The sequence below is a fragment of the Salarias fasciatus genome, chromosome 17, assembly GCF_902148845.1.
Source record: "Salarias fasciatus chromosome 17, fSalaFa1.1, whole genome shotgun sequence".
Lineage (NCBI taxonomy): Eukaryota > Metazoa > Chordata > Actinopteri > Blenniiformes > Blenniidae > Salarias > Salarias fasciatus.
Window position 1 is genome coordinate 18,173,559 of NC_043761.1, and position 26,649 is coordinate 18,200,207.

The 26,649-nt window shown below is 49.6% G+C and overlaps 1 protein-coding gene and 1 long non-coding RNA gene across 5 annotated transcripts; both read right to left on the reverse strand.

Annotated features, from left to right (window-relative positions):
- Window positions 1–338: 338 nt before the first annotated feature.
- Window positions 339–12,016, reverse strand: nap1l1 (nucleosome assembly protein 1-like 1). Of its 4 annotated transcripts, none has more exons than XM_030113371.1 (16): window positions 11,905–12,016; window positions 8,072–8,110; window positions 6,806–6,894; window positions 6,242–6,344; window positions 5,993–6,134; window positions 5,187–5,279; window positions 4,894–5,022; window positions 4,736–4,807; window positions 4,522–4,661; window positions 4,294–4,439; window positions 4,173–4,192; window positions 3,938–4,060; window positions 3,826–3,858; window positions 3,702–3,752; window positions 637–1,671; window positions 339–588 (listed from the first exon to the last, which is right to left on the reverse strand). In XM_030113371.1, the coding sequence occupies exons 2-15, from the start codon at window positions 8,086–8,088 to the stop codon at window positions 1,633–1,635; spliced, it is 1,197 nt and encodes a 398-aa protein (XP_029969231.1). In that variant the 5' UTR covers window positions 8,089–8,110; window positions 11,905–12,016; the 3' UTR covers window positions 339–588; window positions 637–1,632. The 4 variants fall into 4 exon arrangements, with proteins under 4 accessions (XP_029969231.1, XP_029969233.1, XP_029969234.1 ...); XM_030113373.1 differs by lacking the exon at window positions 339–588 and adding an exon at window positions 2,737–2,767 and having other exon boundaries at window positions 1,097–1,671; window positions 11,905–12,015; XM_030113374.1 differs by lacking the exon at window positions 339–588 and adding an exon at window positions 2,731–2,767 and having other exon boundaries at window positions 1,097–1,671; window positions 11,905–12,015.
- LOC115404156 (uncharacterized) lies at window positions 339–22,132 on the reverse strand. The gene is made up of 3 exons (XR_003933305.1): window positions 22,120–22,132; window positions 9,573–9,578; window positions 339–428 (listed from the first exon to the last, which is right to left on the reverse strand). It is a non-coding gene; the product is annotated as an uncharacterized LOC115404156 (long non-coding RNA).
- Between the last annotated feature and the right edge of the window lie 4,517 nt (window positions 22,133–26,649).

Sequence of the window (26,649 nt, forward strand, 5' to 3'; positions counted from 1 at the left end):
AGGTGGGAGTTGAAAACCCTGCTGACAGAGGGTTCCACCAGACGTTCCCAGCAGACCCTCGACACATTTGGATCTGCCAAGTCTGTCCGGTTTCCCTCTCCGCCAGCGAATCCGACTCCCCGGCCGGTGGGTCCGCCGGACCATGGCTTCTCCCTTCCATCATATCCAGAAACGAAGGTTTTCCAGCCACACAAACAGCAGTCACATTTTGGACTGGTATAGTTTAATATGAAGTATGACCATTCAGTCTAGAAGTGAAGCTTCACTTCCGATGACGCGATGTGGAAAGCCGTGGTTTGGAGCTGGAGGCTCAGAGACGACAGGAGGCGTCCGGCTGACAGGTTGAACCAATTTATTCATGAACATACACGGACAGTTATTGAGTACATTATTTTGTAGCATAGCGTTTTGCCTCGACAACAGCTGCTCTGAAGGACCCACAGAACCGCCGTCACGTCTTTTCTTTAACCCTTAACCCCCGCCCCCCCGTCCTGAATACTCCCTGCAGAATGAGAAGTACCCTGGCTCTCCACAGTGGACACGACCGCCCCCCCCCCCCAAACGGAAAGAAACAAGGCGCTGCCTGGACTGGGAGGGGGGCGGACTGCGGCGTCTCCGCCCCCCTCCCCTCCTAACCTGGAAGTATTGCTCTGATATGATTCTCTGTGGCCTTCTGGGTAAGCGGAGAGGAGAGAGGAAGGGGGGGGGGGGGGGCGGCGGGTCATTGGCCAACGCGGCGGCCTTATCACACGCCCCCTCATGTCACAGTGATAAAGGAAGGAGGAACTCCCGGGGAGGAATGGACTTCTGAAATTTAGAACCTGAAACGGACTTTTCCCCCGTCGCCCACTGTGCTACATCTGTTCCCATCGAGCTCCCAGACTCCCCCGGGGCGGGGCGGGGCGGCGGCGGCTCCGCCCCCAACGCCTATCCCTCCACCGCTCGCCGACGACCGGACGCGGCGGGCCGAGCGCCGCAAAGTGCTATTGAAGAGACGAGCTGAGCCTGAAGAGAGAAGCGGTCAGGCGGAATGTTCCGGAGCCGATCGGTCGACACGTTTCCCGTTTCTAACTGGAATGTTCTGAGAGGGAACGGCGGCGCCGTTCGTCCAGTCTCTGGGTGTTTTCTGGAAATGCTACAGTGGTTTTTTTTTTTTTTTTTTTGTTTAACTTCAAGCTCCGTCCCTCAAATAGAAAGCAGCACCCGAAGACGAGGGAGGAGGAGCCGTCCCCGCCGCCGCCGCCGCCGCGCAGTCGAACCCACAGCTGTTGTCCGAGAGCAAATACAACAAAAGACTTCACAAGAACCCAAAACTAGTTTAGCAGTGAGAAACACGTTCATGCTGTTGTTGGAGAGTTTCCGCTCTATCTATGGTACAGAGAAGAGAAACCTGGTCTAGTAAAATACTATGTATACGGAGCCTCGCAGCTCGCAGCACAATACCGTGAGTTTTTGTAACAAAAATCTTGAAACCTTCTTTTTTTTTCTTCTTCAAATTCTCTACCAAGAAAAATACAAAACATTATAAGGCGTTAAGTAACTATTTTTTTTTTTATTTTTAGATTTTTTTTTGTTTGTTTTCATTTGAGAAGCCGTTACAGTGCAGTCGATCCTCGAGGCAGCCGGCCGGCTTCACTGCTGCTTGCACTCAGCTGGGGGGGCTGCATCCTTCTGGAGGGGGGGGGGGGGGGCACAGAGAGGGGAGGGAGGGGTCACACACGCTGTTTTCATGTAATGACATCAACACACACACACACACACACACACTCCAAAAAGCCCACTCAGACGGCGTCCGTCAACATGGACACACACGTTCACATGAGAGGAACTGATCTGCATCGGAGCCGAGAGTCGACTGGTTAGTGTCAGTCTGGTCCACTAGAGGGCGCTGCGCCGAGTGGCACAGATCTACTGCACTGGGCTGTGGGTTCAGAAAGGTTCGTCAAACATAAGGCGCGTGGACCGAAGTCGGCCCAAAAGAGGCTCCAATGCGGCCCGGCAGACTACCAAGATTCAGGGAAGGTTTACTTTATTTTATAAATTTTGTGAAGAACAGCAGACACACCTGAGCTGAGACATCCGCGATGCTGCCATGAATTCGAGCTGGAGGCTAATGCTAGCTAGCTAGCATTCCTAAAGACATCACTGATGACTCAGCGTCGGTGGTTTGGCCAGATTAGAGCCTCTTACGGGCCACTTTTGACCCACGGGCCTCATGTTTGACACCTCTAATCTAAGGTTTACAGCCTAAAATCGTTAGCGAAGCGGCTAATGACACATTTTCTGCCTTGAACGACTTTCAGGGAGGGGGGGGGGGGGGGGGGGGGGGAACAACCGAACACAACTCATGTGAACATGTAACAGATAAAAAACCACATGTACAAAATAAAAGAACCAGACTGGTGACGTTTCAATGGGAGGTGAGGAGAAATAAAGAGAACCGATGGAACCCCGAAAACAAGACGGGACCTCGGTTCAAACATGGCGGGAACGACAAGAAAAAGAACAGAAAGGAGGGCTGGACTCGTTTCAACATACAGAGATGATACAGGCGCAGGTGGAGATGAGGTCAGAGGTCAGAGGTTAGTGGGGGGAGGAGGGGGGGGGGGGGGGGGGTGCAGCGTGGCGGCGGCGGGGGGGGGGTGCAGACGGAGGGGGAAAAGCCAAACTCAAAGGGTGATGGGGGGGCGGGGGTGGTAGTAAGCTGACGAGTCACGAGCCGTTACCTACCAGGACAGGGTTATTTTTCTACTGTCACCACTTAAACCTAGTGAGGAAAAATTTAAAGAGGAGCTGACAAAAGATGCTCAAGTGACCGGAGATGAAGAAACATCATGAACAGGAGAAAGAAAAAAAATAAATAAAAGCAGAATACAGAATGTCAAAGAGTCTCGTCAAACACTCCCACACTTTCAGTAGAGTGTGGATTAAATGGTTTGTATTTTCACTTTGTGGAGGAAACTGATGGAGGATTTCAGGACCGACAGAAACGCCTCTCTGATCCCGGAACGTTCGAAACTTTAATCCCAACGTCCTGTTTGAGGAATCCATAACATGTTGAAGAGTCTAAAAACAAACTAGTATCCATGTCTCGTCACTCGCTTCTTCTAGAACAAAGTCAAACACTGAAGGAGGAATCCCTGCTCAGAGCAGTGCTGCCCCCTCCTGGACAAACATCTCTCATTGTTCAACCAGGGATGAAAACACCCCTGCAACATTCAGACAGATCAGCAGTTTTACTGTTAATTTAACTCCTTTAAACACCTCGACGGCACAAAAGTCAAGGAAAACTGATCCTTTCAGCCTCAGTAACGCGTCAGACTCCTGAGATCAGAGCAGCTCCTCCAGTTTTCCCTCAGCGGCTGCCGTTCGTAAACCGAGGCGTTAACCGCCGGCTGAAACTCCCCCATCAGGCCTCGGGCCAGAGCGGAATTACTGGAAGGTTTTAGTAGAGAGCATGCAGCGCTCGGACTCCATGCTGAAAGTGGAGGAGGGGGGGGGATAAAGAAATAAGCAGGAAGTCATCCGGAGCCGAATCGCCACAAAAGAAAAAAGCTGAAGCGGAACATGGGGATGTTTGACAGTATGTATTCTGTATGTTGAAATCTCAGCCGGCCGCCCTCCGCCCGCCGGGTGGAGAACTGCCGAGTCGGCTGGTTCTGGACGGACAGGGTGTGTGTGTGTGTGTGTGTGGGGCTCACCTTGGGATCGTAGTCGGGGTCGTTCTCCTCGTCGGCCTCCTCCTCTCCTTCCTGTGAACAGACCGGCCGTCAGTCGGCTTCAGCACCGCGGCTCAGAGGAAAACATCTGGACAGCTGCGCTCACCTCGTCGTCCGCCTCTTCTCCCTCCTCGTCGTACTGCGGGAAGAACAAACGGAGCTCAAACCCACGGAACTCAACCCAACGCCTGCCTAGAGCGGCGAGGAGGCGCACTCACGTCGTCGTCGTCGTCCTCGATGGCCTCGCCCGTGAAGTACAGCACGGCCCGCGGGACGATGCGCTCGCGGATGAAGTGGCCGATCTCGAAGTCGGCGGCCAGGACCGCCTCCGAGTCCTCGTCCTGAAAACGACACGGCGTTCAGTCAGGGTGCATCGTGGGACCGGAGAGCTCCTCCGGCCTATTCGGAATGTTTCAGTGAACAGAAGCAGCAGAGAAACGATCTCCGACTCACCAACTCTCCGTTTTCAGGGACTGTAAACAAAAGACGGACACAGTTAGAAGAGACTGAACGCGCCATGTGAGGCCGTCCCGGCCCCGCCCCCTCCCCCGGCCCCGCCCCCTCCCCGGCTCACCCTCTGGCGGGGTGAAGAAGTTGAAGAAGGAGTCGTTGGGCACCGTCTTGGTGACGGTCCGGACCGTTCCGCGGCCCTTGTGCTTCTGTTTCTTCTTGATTGTTTTCAACGTGACGTTCTTCCCCTTCGTCCAGTCGATCGTGCACCTGGGGGGGGGAGCGGAGTGGGCGGGGTTAGTGACAGGAAGCGGACCTGTTTTAGAGACGCGCTGCGGCCGCGGAGGCTCACCCCGTGCAGCACATGATCTCCGGGCCGTCGAAGGAGAAGGGGTCGCTCTCGTCCGGCTCCGACCGCATCTTGTAGGTTTTCGTCAGCACCGTGTTCGTGAAGAAGTCGTTGGGCTCGAAGTGGAACTCTAACGTGAAGCTCTGGAGGGACAGACGGCGGGGTCAGGGGCCGGCTCGGGGGGTGGGGGGGTGGAGGGAGCGGGCGGCGGACTCACCATGGGCTGTCCCGGGTCGGAGAACTTGACCTTGATGTCTTGTAGGTGTTTGAGGATGGGCTCGTCGTGCTCCTGCAGGGAGACAGGCGCAGCGCTCAGCTCCGGCCAGCAGGGGGAGGCAGAGCCCCGCGCCGCCGCCTCCGGCGCCGTGCACGTACCTGCAGCATGTCGCTCAGCAGGTCCACATTCTTGAAAACCGTTAGCCAGAACTCGGGGATGCCTTTGGGGTCCTCCTTCTCCTCGTCCTTCTTCTCCTCCTCCAGCTTCGCCTTCTCCTTCATCTCGTCCTGCGGCGAGACGCGTTCTCTTCAAAATATGGCTTGTTCTGGTAACTACCCCCCCCTCCACCAGCTACGCCCACACAGAGCTCCGTGCATGCATTAACCCCCCCCCCACACACACACACACAGACACACACACTGAAGCATGCAGGTGTATACGTCACCTGTACCTGCTTACTTACTGTCAGCTCTTCCTCCTCATCCGCCTTCCACTCACACTCCTCGTCTGTGGGCTCGTAGGCGGCTTTCACGATGTCGCTGCGCTGTGGGGGGGGGGGGGGGGGGCAGAGTCAGGACTGGAGCCGGGGGTTTGGATCCGCTGGGACCGGCTCAGTTCAGGAGCCACAAAGAGCCAGAACAACCTTCCAGAACCAGGATATCTACACACATTCTGGAGCTGAAGTAAAGCTGATGTTCTGTCACATCGAGGAAAACGTGCCGACAGAGGATAAAATCAGCAACACCCTCTCAGGTCTGCAGCGGATCTATAAACAGGTGAGGCACCGAGCGGCGCGGCGGCTTTGTTGGCGTGAAAACAGAGCGGAGACGCTTCGTTAGCGGCGTGACGCATGCGGGGCGAACACACAGTTCAGCGAGGCGTCTGGCTCCAGACACACACTTTAAACAACACATCCCTGCTTTCTGCAGAGGAACCGACAGAGCAGATCACCTGACAGCTACGAGATACAGAAAACGGCGAGGAGACGTTTCACCGCGGCGTCACGGCGAGTAAAACCCAGAGAAACGTCTCTAAATGCATCTCTTCAACACAACAACACGACTTCTCTGAATGGAACCACAGCAGCGTCGCCTCAAGACGTAATACAGCCTGACGGGTTTTCTCTGAACTTACGGCCTTTTCAGTTTTATTTTAACTTTATCCGCTCCGTCTTTACAGCTACGAGGCACGACGGGCCGCGGTTTAAAGCCCAATGAAAACCAGATCATATATCTCAGGGAAGAAGCCGCGACTCACTTTGTCGAAGAGCGGCTGGTACAGCGCGGCGTACTTCCTCTCCAGCTCGTGCACCTCCTCGTAGAACTTGGCCTCGATGTGGGTGCACTTCACCTGCAGGTTCTTCAGGGCGTTCACACGGCGCTTTACGACCTTTGGTAAACTGAGGGGGACGGACACGCAGAACACACACGCCCTCGGTTAAAGACGGGCGGCTGAGCGGACGTCCGGCAGCCGATCGCCGGCGAGGAAGGAGGACGCGCTGCTCACCTCTCCATGTAGCCCGACGGCGACCCGTTCAGGCCGTCCAGCCTCTCCTGCAGCGCCGCCAGGATCTGTGGGTTCTGCATCATCTGCACGGTCAGCTGACGAGCTGAGGACACACACACACACCACACACACACGTTACAGGACTTCGACGGCGGAAACAACACTGACATCAAATATCTGACCGTTTCCACGGATACGCCCCAATCCGTGCATCACTCGCGCGTTTCTAATCGCGCTCGTGCGCGTGCACGGCCGTCTGAGAGCGCTTGGCTGTGACAGATCAGCCGTGGGCCGCCGGAACCAGGAGTCCTGGGAGACGGCTATAGAAGAGGCGGCCGGGCAGATATCTGCATCCGTCCACAAGACGCCGGCGAAGCCAACGCGTGTCTGAATCATTTACCGAGCATCAAAGGCTGAGCAAACCGCCGCCGCGTCCCAAAATAAAGTGGATTAGTGCCTCACGGCTCTTAAACGCAACTCAGAACCAGGAAGCGCCGGCAGGGTTCAGACGTCCCGACACACCTGGAGGACGACGGTCTGAGCGGACTGTTCGCCTCTCGCTACCTTTGCTGTTCTCGTCCTCTCCCGTCTCGTCCTCCTCCACTTCCTCCACGTCCTCCATGTCGGCTGGGTCCATCTCAGCCTGGTCTTTGCTGCTCGGGGGACACAGAGGGGGCAGAAGGTCAGGAAAAACAAGGAAATCACACCTTGGACCACGATGTTTGTCTAAACAGACAGAAAATGTCACTTAAAGAACCAGGACAAAACGTTTCCTTCTGCTTGCAGAAATCTGAAGCTTAATTCACGCGTTGCTCTACGCCGATGATGCACCGTCGTCCAACAGCCTCCGACTAGCCGTACCAACAGGAAGGAACGCAGACAGAGGGCTGGACGGTCCACAGCCGTCTAGTGAGAGAGTTAAGACAATGACCGCTGGGTTCGGCCATTTGTTGTCCAGCAGTCGTCCCTGTATGGTTTATTTCGGTCGGTTCCTGGCCGTGTTAACACATCAGTGCCATCAAAACTGAGGCAACAGGCCTGGATGCTGCTCAGGAAGAGTTATTGACGATGTGATTGATTGTATCTGCTGCAGGCTGAGAAAAAAATGACTTAAACTCTTATAGCTCAAAATCCAGCCTATCGCACCACAGAGCCAAATTGAACTGATTACTACTCGGTATGAAATAAGCATTTAGAGAAATAGCCTCATAATATTCTGAACTTGTGATAACACTGCCAAAAAACGGCGCCTGTCGCATCATAAACATTCAATTAAAAACCGACTTCAGTGTTGAGGTATGCAGGAAAAAGCTGCCGGAGTCAGAATGACTCCACACCGAGGCGTCCCTGCTGCTCCCAGGAGCTGAAGAACCGCAGCAGTAATCAAAAGTGGAGCCTCTCTTTACCCATGATGCCGTTCCCAGCGGTGAAACATGACTCCTGCCCCGAGAGCAGAACATGACACAGCCTCTCAGCCTCCGTCAGTCTGCAGCGACGGCGAGCCAGAGAGGAGCAGGAGGAGGAGGAGGAGGGGGAGGAGTCTGGGGTGTGAGGCAGCCTGTGCAGCGTCACTCGTGCTGGACCGGAGCGGAGCAACCCGAGCCCGGGCGTGGCGTCCGGCTGCTGGAGCGGGGAAACGTTTCCACGGCGCGCATCGAGCCGCTACTGAGGCGCATCGGAGGCGTGCGGACCTCACATCGCACCAGAGAGCCTCCAAACTTCTGCTCATTTAACCGTCTCGACATGATCCTGCTCGTAGTTCTGTGCTCTAAAGACATTCCAGATACTTCCAGGTTATTATAAAAGCATTTCAATAGAGTCAATACTCACTTGTCAATGTCTGCCATCGTAGCCGAGTTTCAGGTGATGCTGGAAAGACAGAAAACAACGATTAGCACATGAAATACCAACTGAACATGGCGGCGGAGTTCTGCCACTTCTCATCCTGCGACGAGCGCTCCGTCTTTTCACACCGCTGCTAATCAGACCGTCCAGGTAAGCAGGAGACGCCTTCCCGACCCGTGCTCGGGAATTTCAGGTGACAGCGTGAGCGTCAGGCTCAGGCTGCAAACGATAATCAGTTCTCTGCTCACATGCACGATTTCTGTTATGCAACTTACATTTTTATTGAACGGAAAAAAAGCAACACCTGTCAGAATGATGGAAATCAAACCGGCAATAGGAGCACTCCTGCAGAATACTGCTGCGTGTGCACAACCCCCCCCCCCCCCCCATTTGAAAGGAAATGCATAAAAAATGCATATAATAAGGAACCCGAGGCAGCAGTCGACACTCCTGGCTGACAGGCTGCCAGATCAAAGCCGAGTCGAGGCTGCGCTCCTGAGCGCGAGATGCTGGAGACGGATGAAAACAAACAAGGCGGCGCGTCGAGACGGCCGCTCGGAGCGCCGGCACCTCGTCTGCAGGCGGCAGCTCTCCGCGGTTATTATGTGACTGAAGTCCTGCGAGAGCAGGAATCTGACGGCGACTAGTCGATTATCAACGACGGCGGGCCGCCATGACGGTTCCCGTTCAAACAGCAAACGGCTCAGAAAACTTTGGTTTACGTGAACCAGCAGGTAACAATCGACCCTTTCTTAATTTAATAAAGCGTCAGCATTTTGTGCATCATGTTTCAAGTGAAAATGCAACCTTCTGGGGTTTTTTATTTGAGAAAGTTTTTAAGAATTTGCAGGTAAATAAAGCAGGAAAAGGCTTCAGTCCTTCTGACTGGAATCCATGAACAGAGAAACTGACGTCTGGATGCTGCTGAAGCCATCATGCTGGACCGGGGGACAAAAACAAAAACAAAACCCCTGAAAGGATCCAGCCGAGCGTCCGCCCCCCTCGTCGCCCCACCCTTCCTCCCCGGAGACGGATCGATTACAGCGGCGTCCTGTCCGGAGGGGCAGACCGCCGCCACCCGCAGGACAGCGAGCCCATCATGACCTGAAAGCGACAGCGGTGTCAAAAACTCACATTTGCTAGGGTGGCGGAAACTTAAAGCCTGGAATCATCACGGCGAGGAGGGAAAAAAAATAAAGACAATCCAACACTGAAATGTGGCCGAAGCAGCGAGCGGCGTTATCCGAGACGGGAAACGACATGGAGAGAGTCGACGATGGACAATATGGAGCCGATCGATTCTCTGACCTACAGCCAGCCTCTGATATCAGCTGAATCCAAGACAATGAAGCTGGTGTCAAATTACTCGCTGCCTGGGAGCCGGCCAATCAGAGGAATGCAAACACTTCCAGGGGAGGGGAGTTTAAAAAAGGAGAATATATTCTGCAAATAGGAGCCTGAATGAGGAAAACGGGAATCCAGACACCAGGAGCTTCATGCGTTTCAGCAGCACGGAGCACCAAGCCCAGTCCAGAACAGCTTTTATCACCAGTTCAGAGGCGAAGAATGCAAACAGGCGCAGCCGGGCCGGAGCTGCAGTATCAGTCACAACACGCCAGTCCTGCTGACAGCAGCGATCATATCACTGCTGCGCCGGGCGCTACTGAACACAGCCGGCTTCCTCCACACCGATACCATCTCCTGCTGGATGTTTTATATCAACACGGAGACGCGAAGCCTCTCCAACGTTACCAATAACTGGATATCTGCACATCTGGAGAGCTTGATGTTGGTTTTCTGTTAATCCCTCACACAGCTTTCAGATTCTGAAAGTCAAACTATAATCTGACTGAACTCAAACTGACAGACCTGACTGACTGGTTTTGTTGAATAAGCCAATAATTATCTCAAAGGAAGGAACTAATGAGGGAAATCATGACCGTCAAACCTGGATAAACACAGAGAATCAAAGAGTTCCTGGATAACTGGAACATCACTGCCATGTGTCGATAGAAAAGAAAAACACTGGTTACAAACAAAACCACACACACCTGCTGCAACTGCACTGGAAACTATAGTTTTAGAAAAAAAAAAAAAAACAAGTGCAAATGTTCCTGACGCAGCCTGTCACCTGTCATTTCAGGGAAAACCACCTACTTTACATATAAACAAAGGCTTTTCCTAAGAGGGCGTGCACGGCCTTACAGAAGCAACCACGTCCCAACAATGTACCTAAATATTAGCCGGCCTGCATGAAGCTAATACAGCCAGATTACTGAGCTCCAGCTGACTGCCAGCTCACGTTTCTTCTTTCAAACGGGGATAAAAGATGAAGCGTGCCGGAGGACCCGTCCTCCACGTCACGTCAGACCGGCTCCATGGACCCCAGGAGCTCTCCAGGACCAGGAAACGCCAAAACGCAGACCTGCAGGGTTTTTATCCTCCTTACTACGATTCCGACGCACATCTTCAATTTTCCATCGGAACAAATTATTCATGACAGAAGTGTGGGGAAAAGCTTTTAGCTGCAGCACATTTCTAAAACTGAGAGGTTGTCAAAAATCACTTTACGCCGGGGGAGTCAAACATGAGGCTTGGGGGCATAAGCCGGGCCGCAAGACGCTCCAATCCAGACATTTCACCGATTTAGCTTTCATCAGATTGGTTTTACGTTGGGATTGTCATTACTCCCAGTAGTAATTGCTGGATTCTGTGGAGATATGGACATTTTCTTCATGAATTCTCTGCAAAACAAAGAAAGACCAGCAGATGACCAGACTTCAGCCTCTTCTCTCCGATCAATCATCTGAGGCAAGAGTCAATTAAGTTCAAAGTTCACACGCAAAAACAATCAGGTGTGTAAATGACTCATGGTGGGAGTCTGGGTCAGGGTGCAGCATCCTAATCTCGATCTAATCCAACAAAACACGGTGGTTTGAGGGATAATCTGGAAAGATCCCGCACCCTGTCCGGGTTCAAGCCTGTCCTCTCCTAATCCAGCCTGCTGGACCGACCACGTGTTGCTCGGGTCCCCAAACCACCGGGGACCAACACAAGAAAGCCCCGAGACGGGCTCCAGGTCCCCCATGAGGCCGGACAACCTGTTGAACCCCCCCCCCGTCCTGCCCCCCTCCCCCTTAACCACCCACCCCACCCTCCCCGTGCTAGTTAGCGCTGGTAACTAGTTAAAGCTAGCATGTGTGCTGCTAGCTCGAAGCACACCGAGTGGGAGGACACACACACACACACACACACACACACACACACACAGAAACACAGAGAACGGGAAAACACGGCCCGGTTAGGAAGTGCCACCCTGGTACCACGTTTTTAAACCACCGTCCTTTAATCCAACAGAACCGGATACCGGGTGCGAACACAGCCCGATCCCCGGATCCCGGATCCCCACCCCGGGTCTCATCCTCAAAAAAAAAAAAAAAAAATAAGGTCAAGTATTGAAAAAAAAAAAAAAAATACACGATACGAGACACGTGTCAGCAAATGAGGAATAAAATTGACAGCTACAGGAATAACCGTGCGCGGTGTCATTCCTACAACCCGCCGGGAACGGCGGCGACCGGGCGTCAGGAGCGGTAATTGCGTGAATATGTGTTAAATTCGCACATCATGGTGGAGGCAGCCTCAATGGCTGCTGCCGCCGCCTCGCTCCGCTAGCATTAGCCGAGCTCCGCCGTCTTCTCGCTCCGCTCAAACAACCGCGAATCGACAGAAAACCCGGACACGCAGCTCGCCTTTCGCGCTGCCAACACGACGTGGCGCGCGCGCCGCGTGTCGCGCCCCGGCCCCCGGGTTCCTACCTTCGCTGTGTGGCCGGCGGGCTCGACAGGTACGGCGGGTCCGCAGTGAGGCAGGCTCCGGGAAGAAAGACGCTCCGCTCCGATGGCGGTAAAAAGGAGAGAGATCCCGCCGCCTGCGCTCATATACACCCTACGTCATCACGTACACCGGCAGTCGCCGTGGCAACGCAGCCGGAGGGGCGGGGCGGCGAGGAGGGGATGAAGGACCATCATCATCGTCATTTTAATGCTCCTCTTCTCATTACTTTATCATATACTCTTCATCCTTGGCTCATAGGGGAAAAAAGGTTGCGGGTTTGAGTCCGTGTCTCATCTCTCTGTGTGGGTTTCCTCCTCGTGCTTTAATTTCCTCCCACAGACCAAAAAGCTCGTAACATCTGAGCAGTAGCAGCGAACATCAAAGTGAGGAGAGAGAAACTGGAGGCTTTTGATTTTTTTCTTTGCAAAAGGTTGTAAAACGACCAAGTTTTCCAGAGTTCTAAGCTGTTAAGTTAACTTGTTACTGAGTGAAGCGGAGATACTGATGGTCTTTCCAGTGCAAAGTTTAGCAGATCCATGATTTGTGTCAAGCTGTCAAAGTTTCCTGTGGACAGAATGCTGAAGCCCATATTGCTCCTGACGCGTGCGTCGTGCACGCCGTTGATACCAGTTATGTAAATCGTGTTCAGACAGCTTGGGTGATAGAATGCAATATATAACTTAATTTAACATGTGAATGGTCCAAATACGTAATACTGCTGATATATTTAAGGAGTGGACACACACCTTAAAGAAAGAAAGTATTTGGTGAAACATCAGAATATATTACTGATTAAATCCATGGTTTGTATTTAGGATCCGTTTATATTGTGTGTTTCAGCTGCACTTGAACGAATGTAGAAAAAAAAACTCCCAACCTTCTGAACAATGACACATCTGAACACAGAGACAGTCTGAGAGGAGCCAGAGGCATTCTGGGAGGATTTCTGTGTGATTCAGGCGTGTTACTAACACCAGGCGCGCTGCGTAGCTGCATCCATCCTCTGAGGGATGTTCGGACTCAGCCGAGAGGTCAGATATCTCTGTTTCCAGAGGAGGCCGGCCCACGTGCCGCCGTCCGTCACCGGCAAATCAAAAGTGGATATTTTCCCTGAGTCATGCTAGCCACTAGCAGGATGCCTCTGATCCGTGATCCTTCCACCGGCTGCTCCTGAGGGCGGCGGGGTGAAGCCGCTGCTCCGAGTTCAGACAAGGGCACCTTGGTGGGAGCTGCAGGCAGGCGCTCCTGTAAATACAGGGAGTTCCTCTCTAATAGATGCACAACGCCGAGAGACACGAAGCGAAAGGAGGAATAACCCGGTCTGGATCAAACTAACACATATTTTATTTTAAAATATGAATAAGAACCGTCCCCTTTCAGAAACTCTGACCCGACAGACCGGAATGAATCTTTCAAGAATGAGAAAACTTCCTTCTCCTGTGAGGAAGCAGGCCGAGCTGCCAGCAGGATGTCTGATAAACCCAACTGGATCCGAGCAGCAGTTTATTTAAATCGCACTGAACTGGCATCAAAGCGGAGACGGTTGTGCTTCAGAGTCGCCGCTCAGGGCTCGGCTCCATGAGAGGGAGAAGGCGGAACGCTCAGCCTGAAAATGTCAAGGTGGGTTTGTCTTTAACTCCTCCACCCGCTCGCTATGGAGAACCTCTCAGCTCGCTCTGATGGCTCTGATCAGCCGGCCAGACTGGATTCTTCACCATCCTCAGCTGACATGGTGTCGAGCTTTCAGTCCTTGTCAAACGTGTCCGTTTCTCTTTTTGGCTGGAACTGATTTTCTTTTGTGATATTTCTCAACAGTAATTCCAAAAATAACGTCGTTCTAAATGAAGGCTGAACGGTTCTGTTAGCGGTGTGTGTGTGTGTGTGTGTGTGTGTGGTGGTACATCCTGCGACCGTCCACATAGCGACTCTTTGTGTGAGGGAGGTTGTTTCCAGCTCTGCAGGGGCGTTAGAGGCTGAGCGCTGGAAAAACAGCCTCTCTCAGTTTCTCTAATGAAGTCGAGCGAGTGTTCCTCTGCCCGCCTGCTGTCGCCACCTCTTCTCTTTGTCACTTTGTTCTCTTTTTAGTTTTCGGCGGAGGGTTATTTTTGGTGAATGTTTTACTAAAATGACACAAAATGCACCTTCTGTGAAGAAACAAATACTCAGCTGCTGGTTTTTCATGTTTTTATCCCAATTTTGCATCATAAATGTGAAGACAGTGAAATACCTGCCACCAGTTGTTTCCAGTTACTTTTCAACCCTTTTCTTTCCCCCAATTCCAACATGGAGATTTATTTCTTCCCAGATAGTTAAGAACAACGTCTATGATTTTCCATGAAATGGTGGAATATCTCAGTCTCTGCTGCAGGTTGCAAAGGTCAAGGTGAACTTTATGATCCCCGAGGACAATAAACTTTATGATCTGGTGTTTGGAACAAAGGACCTCCTGTGTCTGCTGCATCTGAATCCTGGCAATCCGATCCGACGACCCGACGGGCGGCGGGCGGTCAGGACCGATCCGGAACAAATCGATCGTGTTGTTGAGTTTATTTTGTTCACTTTTACAGCAGTTAGTGTCTCACATACGAGGGAGGAAGAGAGGATTGATTGGATAAGGCAGGGAGAATGATTCTCAACGCAGTGAAGGACTCGTTTCAAGCATTTTTTCCCCACTTTCACATCGAAATCTTTCAATATGAAGCTGCGATATCTTCCATTGATGCATCTTTCCTTGCTTGAAGCATTTACATTCTGTTTACTGGAAGCTGTTATTCTCCCGTCGCCTGTTGATGGTGAAAGTTTCATTTGAAGCATTTGCAGCAGTGTTTCACTAAACGAAGCAGAACTATTTAACCGGGCCGGACCCGGTCGCTGCAGCTGGATCCGGAACAGCCTCGCTCTGGGAGGGCGCTGACATTTCCAATAACATTTAGAGACCTGCCTAATTAATGGGAGCCGGGGCGCGTTTTCCTCACCCAGTCCACTCAGCTCGTTCACTTTAGTGTCCCGGCTAGCTGGAAACGAGCCTCGGCCACTCTTCAGTGGAAACACATGGAAATAACAGACGTGGTTTGCATTCCAGGCCATGAAAAGTTGACTTTTTTTTTTTTTTTCAGTGTTTTTATTAAATTCTATCTTGGGAGTCGTCTAAAATTCTCAAATCGCTACAAAGGTTTTCCATTTTCACTTGATGCCGTGTGAACGAGGGCTCAGGATCATCCTGGGCTGAATTAATTCCCGAATTTCCCATCTTCCACCCTCCTCTCTCACACGTGGGCCGACTCCCCTCAAATTTTCTACATTTTTTCACTTCAGAGCAGAAAGGGGGCTCGACAGCAGCCGCGGCCGTGACGTGCTCTCTGACTCCTCCTGCTCCCGGGCCTCCCGCGGATGATTCAGCAAACGGCGGCGTGCGGCGGCGGGAGGCGGTGACCCAGAAGAACCGGGCGAGGGAAGATCCCGGCGCTGAATGGAGGGCTCCCCACGCCCCCGCTGGAAACTTCTCTTTATATTCACGTTATCTGCGCTCAGCCCTCCCCTCCCCCCGGCACACACCACACACACTCATGAAGTAAAGTTCATTCACTCCGGCGGCGAGAAGCCATTGTGCTCGCACTGCGTGCATCAGCTGGATTCTGCCTCCGCACACACAAACGCTGTTTTACACGTAAACACTGGCCGTCACACACTGCTCACGAATAAAGGTTTAATCAGCTACATGCTGGATTCCGTCTTTTTCCAAACACGAGGAGGCGTTTTGGAAACGAGAGGCAGAGACCTGCAGCCTGATCCAGACGGCCCGGGTGGGGGGGGGGGGGGGGCACAGCCCAGGATGAAAAGAGGGGAATGGAAATGTGACCTTTACAGTTTGGCTTATTCAGGAAGTAGCTGCCAGGCTGGAGGACTGGTCTGGGATCAGCTGCTCTCAGGCAATGTTCAGGTATTTATCGGTGAGATTGTTCTGTTTCTGCTTCATTATGGCTTTGAGAGAAGAGCTGAGTCACCGTCTCATGCTGGTAATAACAGCACCTGTGGGAGTTCATTGCATAAGAATTCATTCATTTGATGGTTTTTGATGTGATTCTGCTGTCGCCTCCAGCCTGTTGAGAACGGGTGTGTCCACAAGTGTCCGACCCGTATGAAGACAGACCTGAAGAAGACCGGCTGGAAATCACATGGCTGATGATCAGGCTGCTGCGGTCTGAGGAGAAGAGCAGGATGACGGAGAATCTCTGGTTACACCACAAAAGTTTGAAGTAAAATCAACATTTTCGCATTTTCGTTTCAGAAAAGTTTTGCGTTTACACGTCAACGTTTTGAAAATGTCGTCCGTTTAAAAAGGATGCTGTTTGTTCTAATCATGAAACCACACACAGATGCACACAGACAGAAATCCATTATAAACATTAATAATGGGAAACAGACATTTGTAGGATCTTCACTTTTGAAAATCACAAACATATATTAAATGGAAACCAGAGCTCAAAGAAACATCTAAAAAAAAATACAAAACTCCGTTCTTTCTTGAACTGCAGTTGAGGGAAACCTCAAGTAAAGGGTGACAGAACACCAAACATTTGGGATGGCGATTGTTTTAGTGGTGCAAATCTGGCTGATCATTGACCTGATAATCCAAGATGGTGGCTTTAAGAATGACTCACTTATCCAATGGCATTGCTTTAACTGCAGTGATTAATAAGATATTGCTGCAAATGCTGTTTCTTGGTGTGTTTTGTGACTGGAGGGGTGTAAGCTGAGCTCCTCACAGTACTGATGTTGCATTGCTTGTGATTGTGTGCGTGTTACTGAGGCGAAAGGCGTTCTGTCACCTGGCTCACCACGACTTTTGTTTGTAGATTTTATTGTAAATTAAGGCTGCAATGCACCAATATGTTTCATAACGTCCTCCACAAACACATCCAGCTCCACTTTCGAGAGATGGCGGAGGCTCATTTACTCGTTCACACATGTAAGCTGGATTTCATGCTCCATGCAGGATCTTGGTGAAATAGTCTCTCCGTGAGCAGGAACAATGATCCGGTCTCTGGAGGACGACTGCGCTGCTGTAATATCTTGCAGCTGGCAACAAAATGCCAAAATTTTTGTTTTTGCCAGCGAGATGAGACCGTCGCCACGGTCTCTATCAGCAGGAGAAATGCCAGCCGCCTCTCAAGGGCACCTGGCAGGAATGCATACCATCGCCATCAGACTGCAAATTGCCACGAAGAGCCTTCGCCCCGCGCAGCGCGGATCCCTAATGGCCTGTTTAATGAGACCATCAAATGCAAATGGGACCTTAGTTGTGACTCTGGAGCGCCCAGGCGAGGCATTCGGCTCCCGAGTGTGTGAGGGTGAATATTCCACCTCGGCAATTTTCCATTCAAGTAGTAGACATAACACTTGGCTCCGGAGTGATTACTGTGGGAAGCACAGGCTGCTGCTGTTGCGCAACGATGAGAGCCGCCGACACAGTTATCATAACGGGAGACTCACATCCCAGCCGATCAATAGCAGGCGTCCTTCGAGTGCTCAATAAACCGTGTGTGTGCGTTTGTAATATTTAGTAGTGCTAATTCTTGACACAGTAATCCACCATCTGTTCACAATCTGCTCACAGATGAGCGCCTCACCTGGGTGTGTATTCCCATTTTTATAGAAATGTTTTTGTAGCCTGTGAATGAAGCATTTTCTGAAACTGCGACTGTTTTTTTTTTTTTTTATAGCCGCATGATGATACTTGTTATATTTATGCAACATTTTCAAAAGAGCTCTCATCTCTTGGCGAGTACTGGCTTGAAAAGTACAATAAATATTTTAAAAATAGGAAAAATTGGTAAAATAGATTAAAAAATGAGCTTGAAATTGAAAAAAAAAAGCAAAACTGCATAAAAAGAGTTTAAACATATCAAAAGGGAAAACCAGTTCAATCAGGTGTTAAAACAGCTGAAAATCTTTACTAACATTTACTACCCTAATTTGTTATTGAAACATCATAAATCTAATGTGAGATACAGTTTTTGTACACACATCAAAATATATATGAAACTTTCAAAGATGTTGAAGTACTTTAAGTTAAGAAGACAAGATACCTGTGAGTGATTTCTTAGTGTTTTGGTGTGTATCGTGTGTCAGACACCCCTCAAGTCGCTGTCTAAACACACGAGTTAGTCCAGAACTATTGAAGCATGTTTCCTCTCACAGGAGTCAACAGTTATATGTTCCACCTTGAGAGCTGGTTCCAAAAAGTTGTGTTTTCAGTGCCTTGGCGCACCGTCGTCACGTAAATAGACACCCAAAACACATCGAAGGTTCACGTTCTCACTTGATATCGTCCCTAAAGACGGAGTTCAAGCCGAGCCTGGTGTTAGAGTCATGAGTGAAGGCAGTCCAGGGTCCAGAAGGGGGCCGAGGACACCGCCCTGTGGCGTCCCTCGCTCAGCGGCCAGCACAGAGGAGACGCAGCTGCCATGCCGGTCAGGAGGTCATGGATCTGGCTGCAGACTGGTGAGCTTCAAGGCCAGTCTGGGAGGGTGACGGTCATGACCGCCTCCAACTCCAGGCTCAGTGACAGGACGATGTCGCTCCACATGTCGGTCATGACGAAAAGAAAAGAAAGAGGAAGTAATCCAGAAAAACTGGGAAACTCTGACATGAGTATAAGAAGGGTATGTTTGTGTGTGTGTGTGTGTGTGTGTGTGTGAGTGCTGACGGGGCTGTCGGGTGTAATCCGGCGGTCTCCTGACAGACCGGATCCGCCTGACACCACGCAGCCTCCACGGGGGAATGTCAGTTTCATCTGCCACGCCGTATTTCCGTCCACTCGGAGATCCGGAGACAGTGACTGGAGGTGGCAGAGCAGCTCCACCGCTTCGCGTCTGGTTTTCTGTCTCGTCGTCCCAGCAGGTCTGAACCCTCCCGTCAGGACGGGCCTTCAGACGGCGGGAGGCGGAGTCCAGGTCCACAGATCTCCCCCGTGTCACGCCCACCTGCGCCAGGTGGCGTTCACCTCCCAGCCCGTCTGCCGGCATCAACACTGACACCTCCATAAAAAGAAAGTCAGCGCCGGACCACGGAGCCATCAAGGTCACGGACCTCATGCCAACTCGTTTCCCCGACCGGCTACGACTGAACCGCCGGAAATAACTGCTTAAAATGTGTAATAAGAAGACCCAGAGGCCTGGTTCGCATTAAAAGGAGGGTGAAAATTCTCTTTATTGTGACTAAAATATGAATAAAGAAGCATCCAGGGAAAGCTAAAGCAGAACGCGACCATGTCTCAGCGCAGTGTGGATTCAGCAGGGAGCATCAAGGACAAAGACATCAACGCAATCTTACTACTTTTGGCTGGAGAACAACAGCAAGGTCAGTCCCGTTAAGGGAAATGTCTGTGACTGAATGACTCAGACTGGCGTCCGACCCCAGCGTCCGAAAACACTGATTTAACAAAATGTACAAATATTGTCAAAATAAAGAGCTCTTTTCTCTGAATGAATCCCTGCTTCAGCCAAGTGGAGCCGTATTAAATCCGTGTTGGGTAATACCATCAGGCCAGATTCCAGTGAAAAACAAACATCTGGATGAGTTAAAAACGGACTGAAACTCATCGTGCACGACGAGGGAAATGACCGGGGCACTAAAACTCTGCTTTGGGAATGTGCGGCCTCGAAAATGTCAACAGAAACGTTTGAATCCTCCCAAGTAATTTGATGCAGATTATAAAATAGGTTATGTGGGACTGCTAATCCCAGGGTCTGTTTGAGGCTTTTTGTCTGCAGTTCTGCTCACGTGATGTTTGCTGTTGTGGCTGGCTGTGCACTTTGTCAACCTGCTGTCTGCTTTTACCCCTCTGTGCCCCTCTTTTGCCCCCTTTTGCTCCCTTTCCCAGACTGTGTCAGGTGTTGTGTCTGCTTCAGTGTGTCGACACTCCCACCCTGTCGAGTTCCAGCCTTCGCCGTTCTCTGGATTCAGGACTTTTAGACTCTGCATTCAAGTAGAAACGGTGAAATATCTGCATTTTGGCTGCAGAAGTAACTGAAAACGGCACAGATGGAAACCGCTGACAGAGGATTTACATTGTTCGTGCTGCAGTTTCACCACCAAATGTAACATTTACCACAGCATCATCTGCATACATGGAGACACGGACGATACAGGGCGGCTCAATAAAAACATGCTTCTGTAATTCTGAATACGTCGCTAGCTACAGTGATTGAAGATTTTGGTCCCCTCAGAACGGAGTGGTTCCAGTGAGAAGGGCTGCTTTCTGTTTTCTGTTTCCTTTGGTTTGACAGAGCTTTAAAAATAACCTACAGTGGAATGAAGTCGCCTGCTTCCAGCGCTGCCATGTAATCCTGTTCACCGGCGTCTCCACAGTGTCCCGACTCGCCACTCAGCCGCCGTCGCTCCTGTAAGCTCTGCTCTGCCGGATTTCATCTCCGACACCAGTGAAACACAAAAACCTGCCAGTATAATAAACGACTGAAAACTGCCAGAGATGTTGGAATTAATTCAATTAAAGGCAACGTGTCAGAAGTGACGAGTCATGAATATTCAGGAGAGGATTACAGGAACTCTCGTGTCGAGTCAAGAAACAAAAGAGAAGCCGGAAGGTTGGAATCGGGAGAAGAATGGAGCGCAGCCTCCTGGAAGCCGGAAGTCATTTTCGCGTTTCGCCGCATGCATCATTCATGAGCTGGATGCGGCGGCGGCGGCCTGCTCGTGCGCCGTGGCCTATTTACAGAGCCGCTCGTGAATCCATTAGCCGCGATTGGCGGCGTCCCTGAGAGGCTCGTCGGCGAGCAGCAGATCCATTCAGAACCTCTCAGGCCGCATGGAGAACCAGGGGCACCCGGTCGGGTCCAGACTGAGACGAGAACAGCAAGGGAAGCTCGCAGCTCGCTGAACTGGGACTGAAAACATGACCGAGGACAATGTCCGCTCCTTCACTAAAGTACTGAAGGCGATAATTACAGTTTCTTTGAACTCTGCATGGGGTTTATCAATTAGACAAATTTATACAACAACCATCAGCTGAAGACAGTCTCACAACCATTTCACCCCACGTGTGAAAACACATGTTTTATGATTTTGTTTCAGAAAATGTTTCAAAATGACATGTTTTGTCCTCGTTATTTTACAGTATTCAACAGATTTATTAAAAGTCAAGATGCCATTTGTGCAAAATGCCTCATATTTTTAGTCTTTATCAGTTAAAAATGTCTGTGAACGTAAATAAATCCCAATAGAAGTGTTGTGCTGTACTTTATCCTAAACTCCTGAGTCTGAGTTATTTCTCCCAGAGCAGTCAATGTCCGCAGACATCCAGGACAAGCTGACATCAGGTCCGTCCTTCCAGGTCATGATCTGGACGTCAATGTGACAACCAGGACGAGTTGATAAATGACGTTAAGAATGATACTTTCAGAAATCGGGCCCAACAGTTGCTGTCCAGAACAAGTTAAAGATAAAAAGTACAAGAAGTCATAAATGATTTGGCAGCCAAATGACACACAAAAAAATGATGGACAGATCCAGGACCAGGTCAGTGTAGGCGTTCAGACAGGACACAAGCTGTCCATCTGCCTGTCTGTATAGCTGGGACGTTATAATGAGGGAAGTGATCCTGACAGGCAGGAGGAGATCAATCAGCTGTGGAGGGACCTCCTTCATGGTGGAGCAGGAAACTGACACGAATAACGAATCCGATTTTTGCAAATGTCGGCATTGTTGTTTCCACATTAATTAGTTGAGTAAATAAAAAACAGTGGGTTCAGTTCACTTGGAATTTGGATAATAATCTGCCATTTCGACTGATACAGATGTGAATACACGTTCGGTCATTTTCCCGTTAACGGCTTCACGGTCGTCTTTAAACGGACCGAGTCGAGCACGCGATGCCGTGCGGATGTCAGAGCGTCCAGCGGCCGGTCGGCCGGCCGGCGGGGCCTCTGAGGAGGCGACGGACCACCAGCTTCTAATCCTCAGCGTCAATGAAAAGCGCCGCATCGGCTGGTTTTCTTTCTTTTTTTTTTCAGCGGAGGTCTTTGTCTGCGGAGGCCGGGAGCGAGAGAGCGTGTGGCGCTGAACGCTGCAGACCTGCGACGTCCACGAAGCTTAAAAAAAAAAAAAAAGAAAAAAGCCCAAAGGGATGGAAGAGGTTAACATGTTGAAGACGATGTGAACGTCGTTTCTCACACTTCACACACACTGGTCTCAGGTACTGTTGGTACAAGAGGTTCCATTCATTTGAATCTTTTCAATTTCAAAAGGTTCTCCTAAATTACGAGCCGATTTCTCTTTGAATCGTCTTTTCAAGACGATTCAAAGAGAAATCGCTCATAATTCAGCAGAGAAGCTGCTGTTACAGTGGTGAGAGGCGTTTCCTCAGCTGGCCCCTCGTGGCTTTTATCTGAGGACTTTATTATCAATTAGATTCTGTTTGTAATTTCATCTACATTTATTGGTTTTCAATCCATGTTTTGTTTTTTTTTTCCCCTCCTCTTCTTTTGCACTGAATGGGATGAGAACATGTTTCCATTGACCTTTTAGCACAATGACAATAAAAACTCTGACTCTAATTCAGAAAATCTACTCATTCTTACTTGATCTCTTCAAAAAAAGAAACAAAAATTGTATTTCCATGACAAAGCAATCAGTACGATCCGCTCACACGTGTACATATAGTGTGTATCGAGAGGAAATGTCCGTGGAGGAGGCGTTAAGGGACTGATCTCCATGTTTATCTTCCTTGTGCATGTACCTGGAACATTTTCAGAAGCAGGAATAGAATCGTCCGCCCTGCACGTTCGGCTGCTACACAACAATATGCAGCCGCTCGCACGTCGCCCACCCACTTATAAATACTCCCCGCTACACGAACGCAAGATGTTTTCATCTCAGAGCGGCTGCTGCCGGTTTGCTCGACGCCAAGTTTCAGGATGTGAAGCAGCAGCGAGTGACAGATGGAGGAGATCACCTCTCTGTCGGCGGACACGTCCTCCTCGAGTTGTTTTCATCACAGGACGGATATAATCTATCGAACACTCAGTGAATGAAGCTGCTTTATAATAATAAAACCACAGAGAGAAACTGTGACGTTTTGAAACTGCTCCGTCTCCGTATAGACGGAGGAAAATCCAACTTTTTAGAAACGATTCGTCTGCGTTTCCATGGAAATGGGCTTAAACTGTAACTTTTTGAGAAAAAAACCTCTAAAATTCTGTGGAAATGGAGGCAAACGCACCATGGCCACAGTAAATAGTTGTTCTGCACATGTTAACCACATCGTTTTCATCATTTTAGCCATTTCTGCAGAACTTTTCAAAAAAAGAAAATGCAAAAATGATGCCTTCTCACTTGAAAACGTCATGCAAAAGCTTTGTCTTGAAAGATTTTACTGACATTTTACATTATCAACGGAGAGGTTTTTACTTTGTAATTGAAGGTCAGGAAGCCATAAGTCTTTATACACAAAACTGAAAGTAAAACTTTGGTTATAATTATTTCAAGCAGATTAAACAAAAATATTAAAACTACAACAGTTGCTTCTTTTCAATCCTATCAAAATGGAACCAAAAATCCGTCATTACTCAATCTTTAATAAAATCTCTTCCATTTGCTTCATGATAAAGACAAAGATCCAGTTCCTGTTTCTTCAACCCTGACGGCGCTGCCTTCATGAATCAGTGGATAAAAAGCCTTCCTGTCCTCCTCCACCCTCCCTGCTGCCGTTGACTGTCAGGTTACAGCTTTCCATCGACAGTAAAACAGATTTCTGGAGCTTACATCACATCTGTTCAACACCCTCCTGTCCTCCTCACTGTGTTTTTATCTTAATGAAGAGACGCGTCCTCTCCGCTGCATCTTATCTCAAAGTTTTCCAAATAAACAAAAAGAAAAAAGAACTTATCCTATCCTGTCTTCTATGTGTGAATCCTTCATGGAGACTCGTTCAAATGAACAGAAAAACATGCTAGTTGACCCTCGGTCACGTTACTGCAACTATAACAAAATGATGCAGAACAACAGCAAAATGATGCAAAATGACCACAAAAATTTTAAAACCAAAACAAAATGGTCACAAAAAGATGCAAAACTACAACAAAATGATGCAAAATGACGACAAAAACATGGAAAACTACTACAAAATGATGTAAAACCACAAAAGATGATGCAAAATGGCGAAAAAAGACGCCAAACTACCATAACATGTCTGAAGATGCACCTAAAGAGATATTAGGCTCCTAAAAATGTAAAAACATGAACATATTTAAAAAACACCTTTTCAAAACAATTAAAAAAGGCTATTGCCAAATGATGCCAAAGGACAACAATAAAGCAAAACAACTTAAAAAAAAAATCACAAACAGGTGTGAAACAACCATAAAGACATTTAACACCAACAAAACGCCAAATGACAACAAAAGGATGCGTAATATTGTTTTAAGATTAAAACACTTTAAAAAATTATGTAAATTCATCACCATGTGATTTCTACTGTAAACTGATGTAAAACAACTTCAACCAAGTAATGAGATGCAAAAGAAAAGTCAAGAAAATGCAACAGACTAAAAATGTCCATGATTAACTGTGTTAAATGTAGAGAAATGATTTCCTAAAGGAGATCAGTAAATTATCTTCAACTAAACCGAATGGAAACAAAAAGAATGTGAACATCTGAGGAGTCTGCACCAACCAAACCTGCAAAGCACGAACAAGAAGACATAAAACAACCATAAACTTTCTTAAGAAGACACTGAAACAACCATTAAATCAGCTTTCTAGAAACAGACAGGCCCAGTTTACAGTGAGACAAAATGATCGACGTAAACTCCAACAAAGAAAACTAATATTTAATTAAAGCAAAATGTCTTCAGACGAACTCATTCCAAAGTGACAGAAAGCAAGCTGCAAATAGAAACACTGAATATAGACACACAATCACTGAAATAGATCAGAGAGACACAATTTCCCCACATTATGGACCAAAAGTCACTCATTATTTAGCAATGCATTGAAAAGCAGTGTCCGTCCTTTAACCACGAGGATTTTAAACGTCTGGCTTCACCTCATTTTGGCCGTTGGACGGTTAGAGTTGTGTTTGCGGCCGTGCACAAGGCGTATGCCGCCGTAGGATTCGAGCGCCGCGTCGCTTTACGTGCTCGCAGCCTCTGGTGTCGGCGCCTGGCTCTCGTCTCTGGACTGTTTTTAGAAACCTTTATCTCGGGCTCCACGCCGCCGCTCGCTTCCTGAGCGTTCGCTGAAGCTCGGAGGCTAAAAATGAGCCGTTTTTGAAGACTTGTTCTAAAAGAAATCCACTGTTTAATGAGAAGGAGGCTAAGACTGACGCTGTCTGAGAGCTGCTAGCATCGCGCTGACAGAGGCTGAAGAAACACCTTCAGTCTGGTCTGTGGTCAGCAGGAGGCGAGGAGTCCAGTCACTCAGGAAGTTTACATCAAAGACTTTCAAGATAAAGTCTGGAAGGAAACTGATCACGGAGAAGAAAGGGATTCATTACTGGTACTGTAGTACTGGAGGGCGGTCCGGGTCTCAACAACACATGTTCAAGGTCTTGGTCTGACCATTAAGGTCTTGTCTTTGGAAGCAGTAGTCTTGGTTTTGCCTTGGTCTGGGTCTTGGGATGCTCCGGTCTTGGTCCTCACTCAGTCTAGGACCTTAATGTCTTGGTCTTGTCTTGGTCATGGGATGCTCTGATCTTGGTCTTGACTGGGTCTCAGCCCCTTAGAGTCTTGATTTGGTCTTGGTGTTGGTCTTTTCTTGTCCTGATTCACTCTCAGCCCCTTAGAGCCTTGGTGCTTCTTGGTCTTGACCGGGTCTCAGGCCCTTAAACTCTTGGTCTTGGTCCTGACTCAGTCTTGACCCCTTTAAAGCCTGGTTTTATCTTAGTCTCGGTCTTGAGGTGCTCTAATCTTGGTCTGGACTCGGTCCAGGTTCCGGCTGTGTTCCTGACAGCAGGGTTATCTCGACAGCAGTAATTCACGCGAGGCGGCCCGCTGGCGGAGTGACACAGCAGCTTTCTGCAGAAAGCCTGAAAAAATAAAAACCCCGGGCGGCGGCGGCGGAGGGAGAGAAAGCACGCCGCTGACCTTTCTGCCATCGAGCCGCCGCGCCGGCGGGCTCTGATTATCCGATGCTTAATAAGAAATGATGCAGGAGATAAAAAGCCGCGCAGATCAGACGGGTGGGCGGTTCGAATCCTGTCAGGCAGAAACAAATCAGGACCTGACAAAAAAAACATGTCAACAACTCCCAACACAAAAGCAGACGGCATTCAGCCGCGATGTGAAAGTGATCCGTCTATTTATAGCGGCGCGCTCCGCTAATGCAGCCGCAGACTGGCAGCCGGGAGCTGCAGATCAAGAGGAGGTTTACTCAGAGCAACGCTTCCTCAGGAGCTCGTCGAGCTGCTGCTTGACAGCTGATCTGCACGACTGTAAAGACGGGACAGGTTTCAGCAGAAAGGCCTTTTTGAAGGATCTCTGACATTAAAGGTACAGGATGGACCGTCTGTGTGACGCTCCTTCTCTACATTAGGTGGCAGTAATGAGTCGAGATTCATTTTCCCTTCTTTCAGTTCATGTTTACTGAGTTAGTATTAAATTACCTGTTCAATGAGATGATTTTCTGACCGAACCCAGCTGGATCCTGCATTTTAAAAGCTAGCTGGTTAGCATGCTAACGTCACGGTGGACTTCCACGCCGACGGG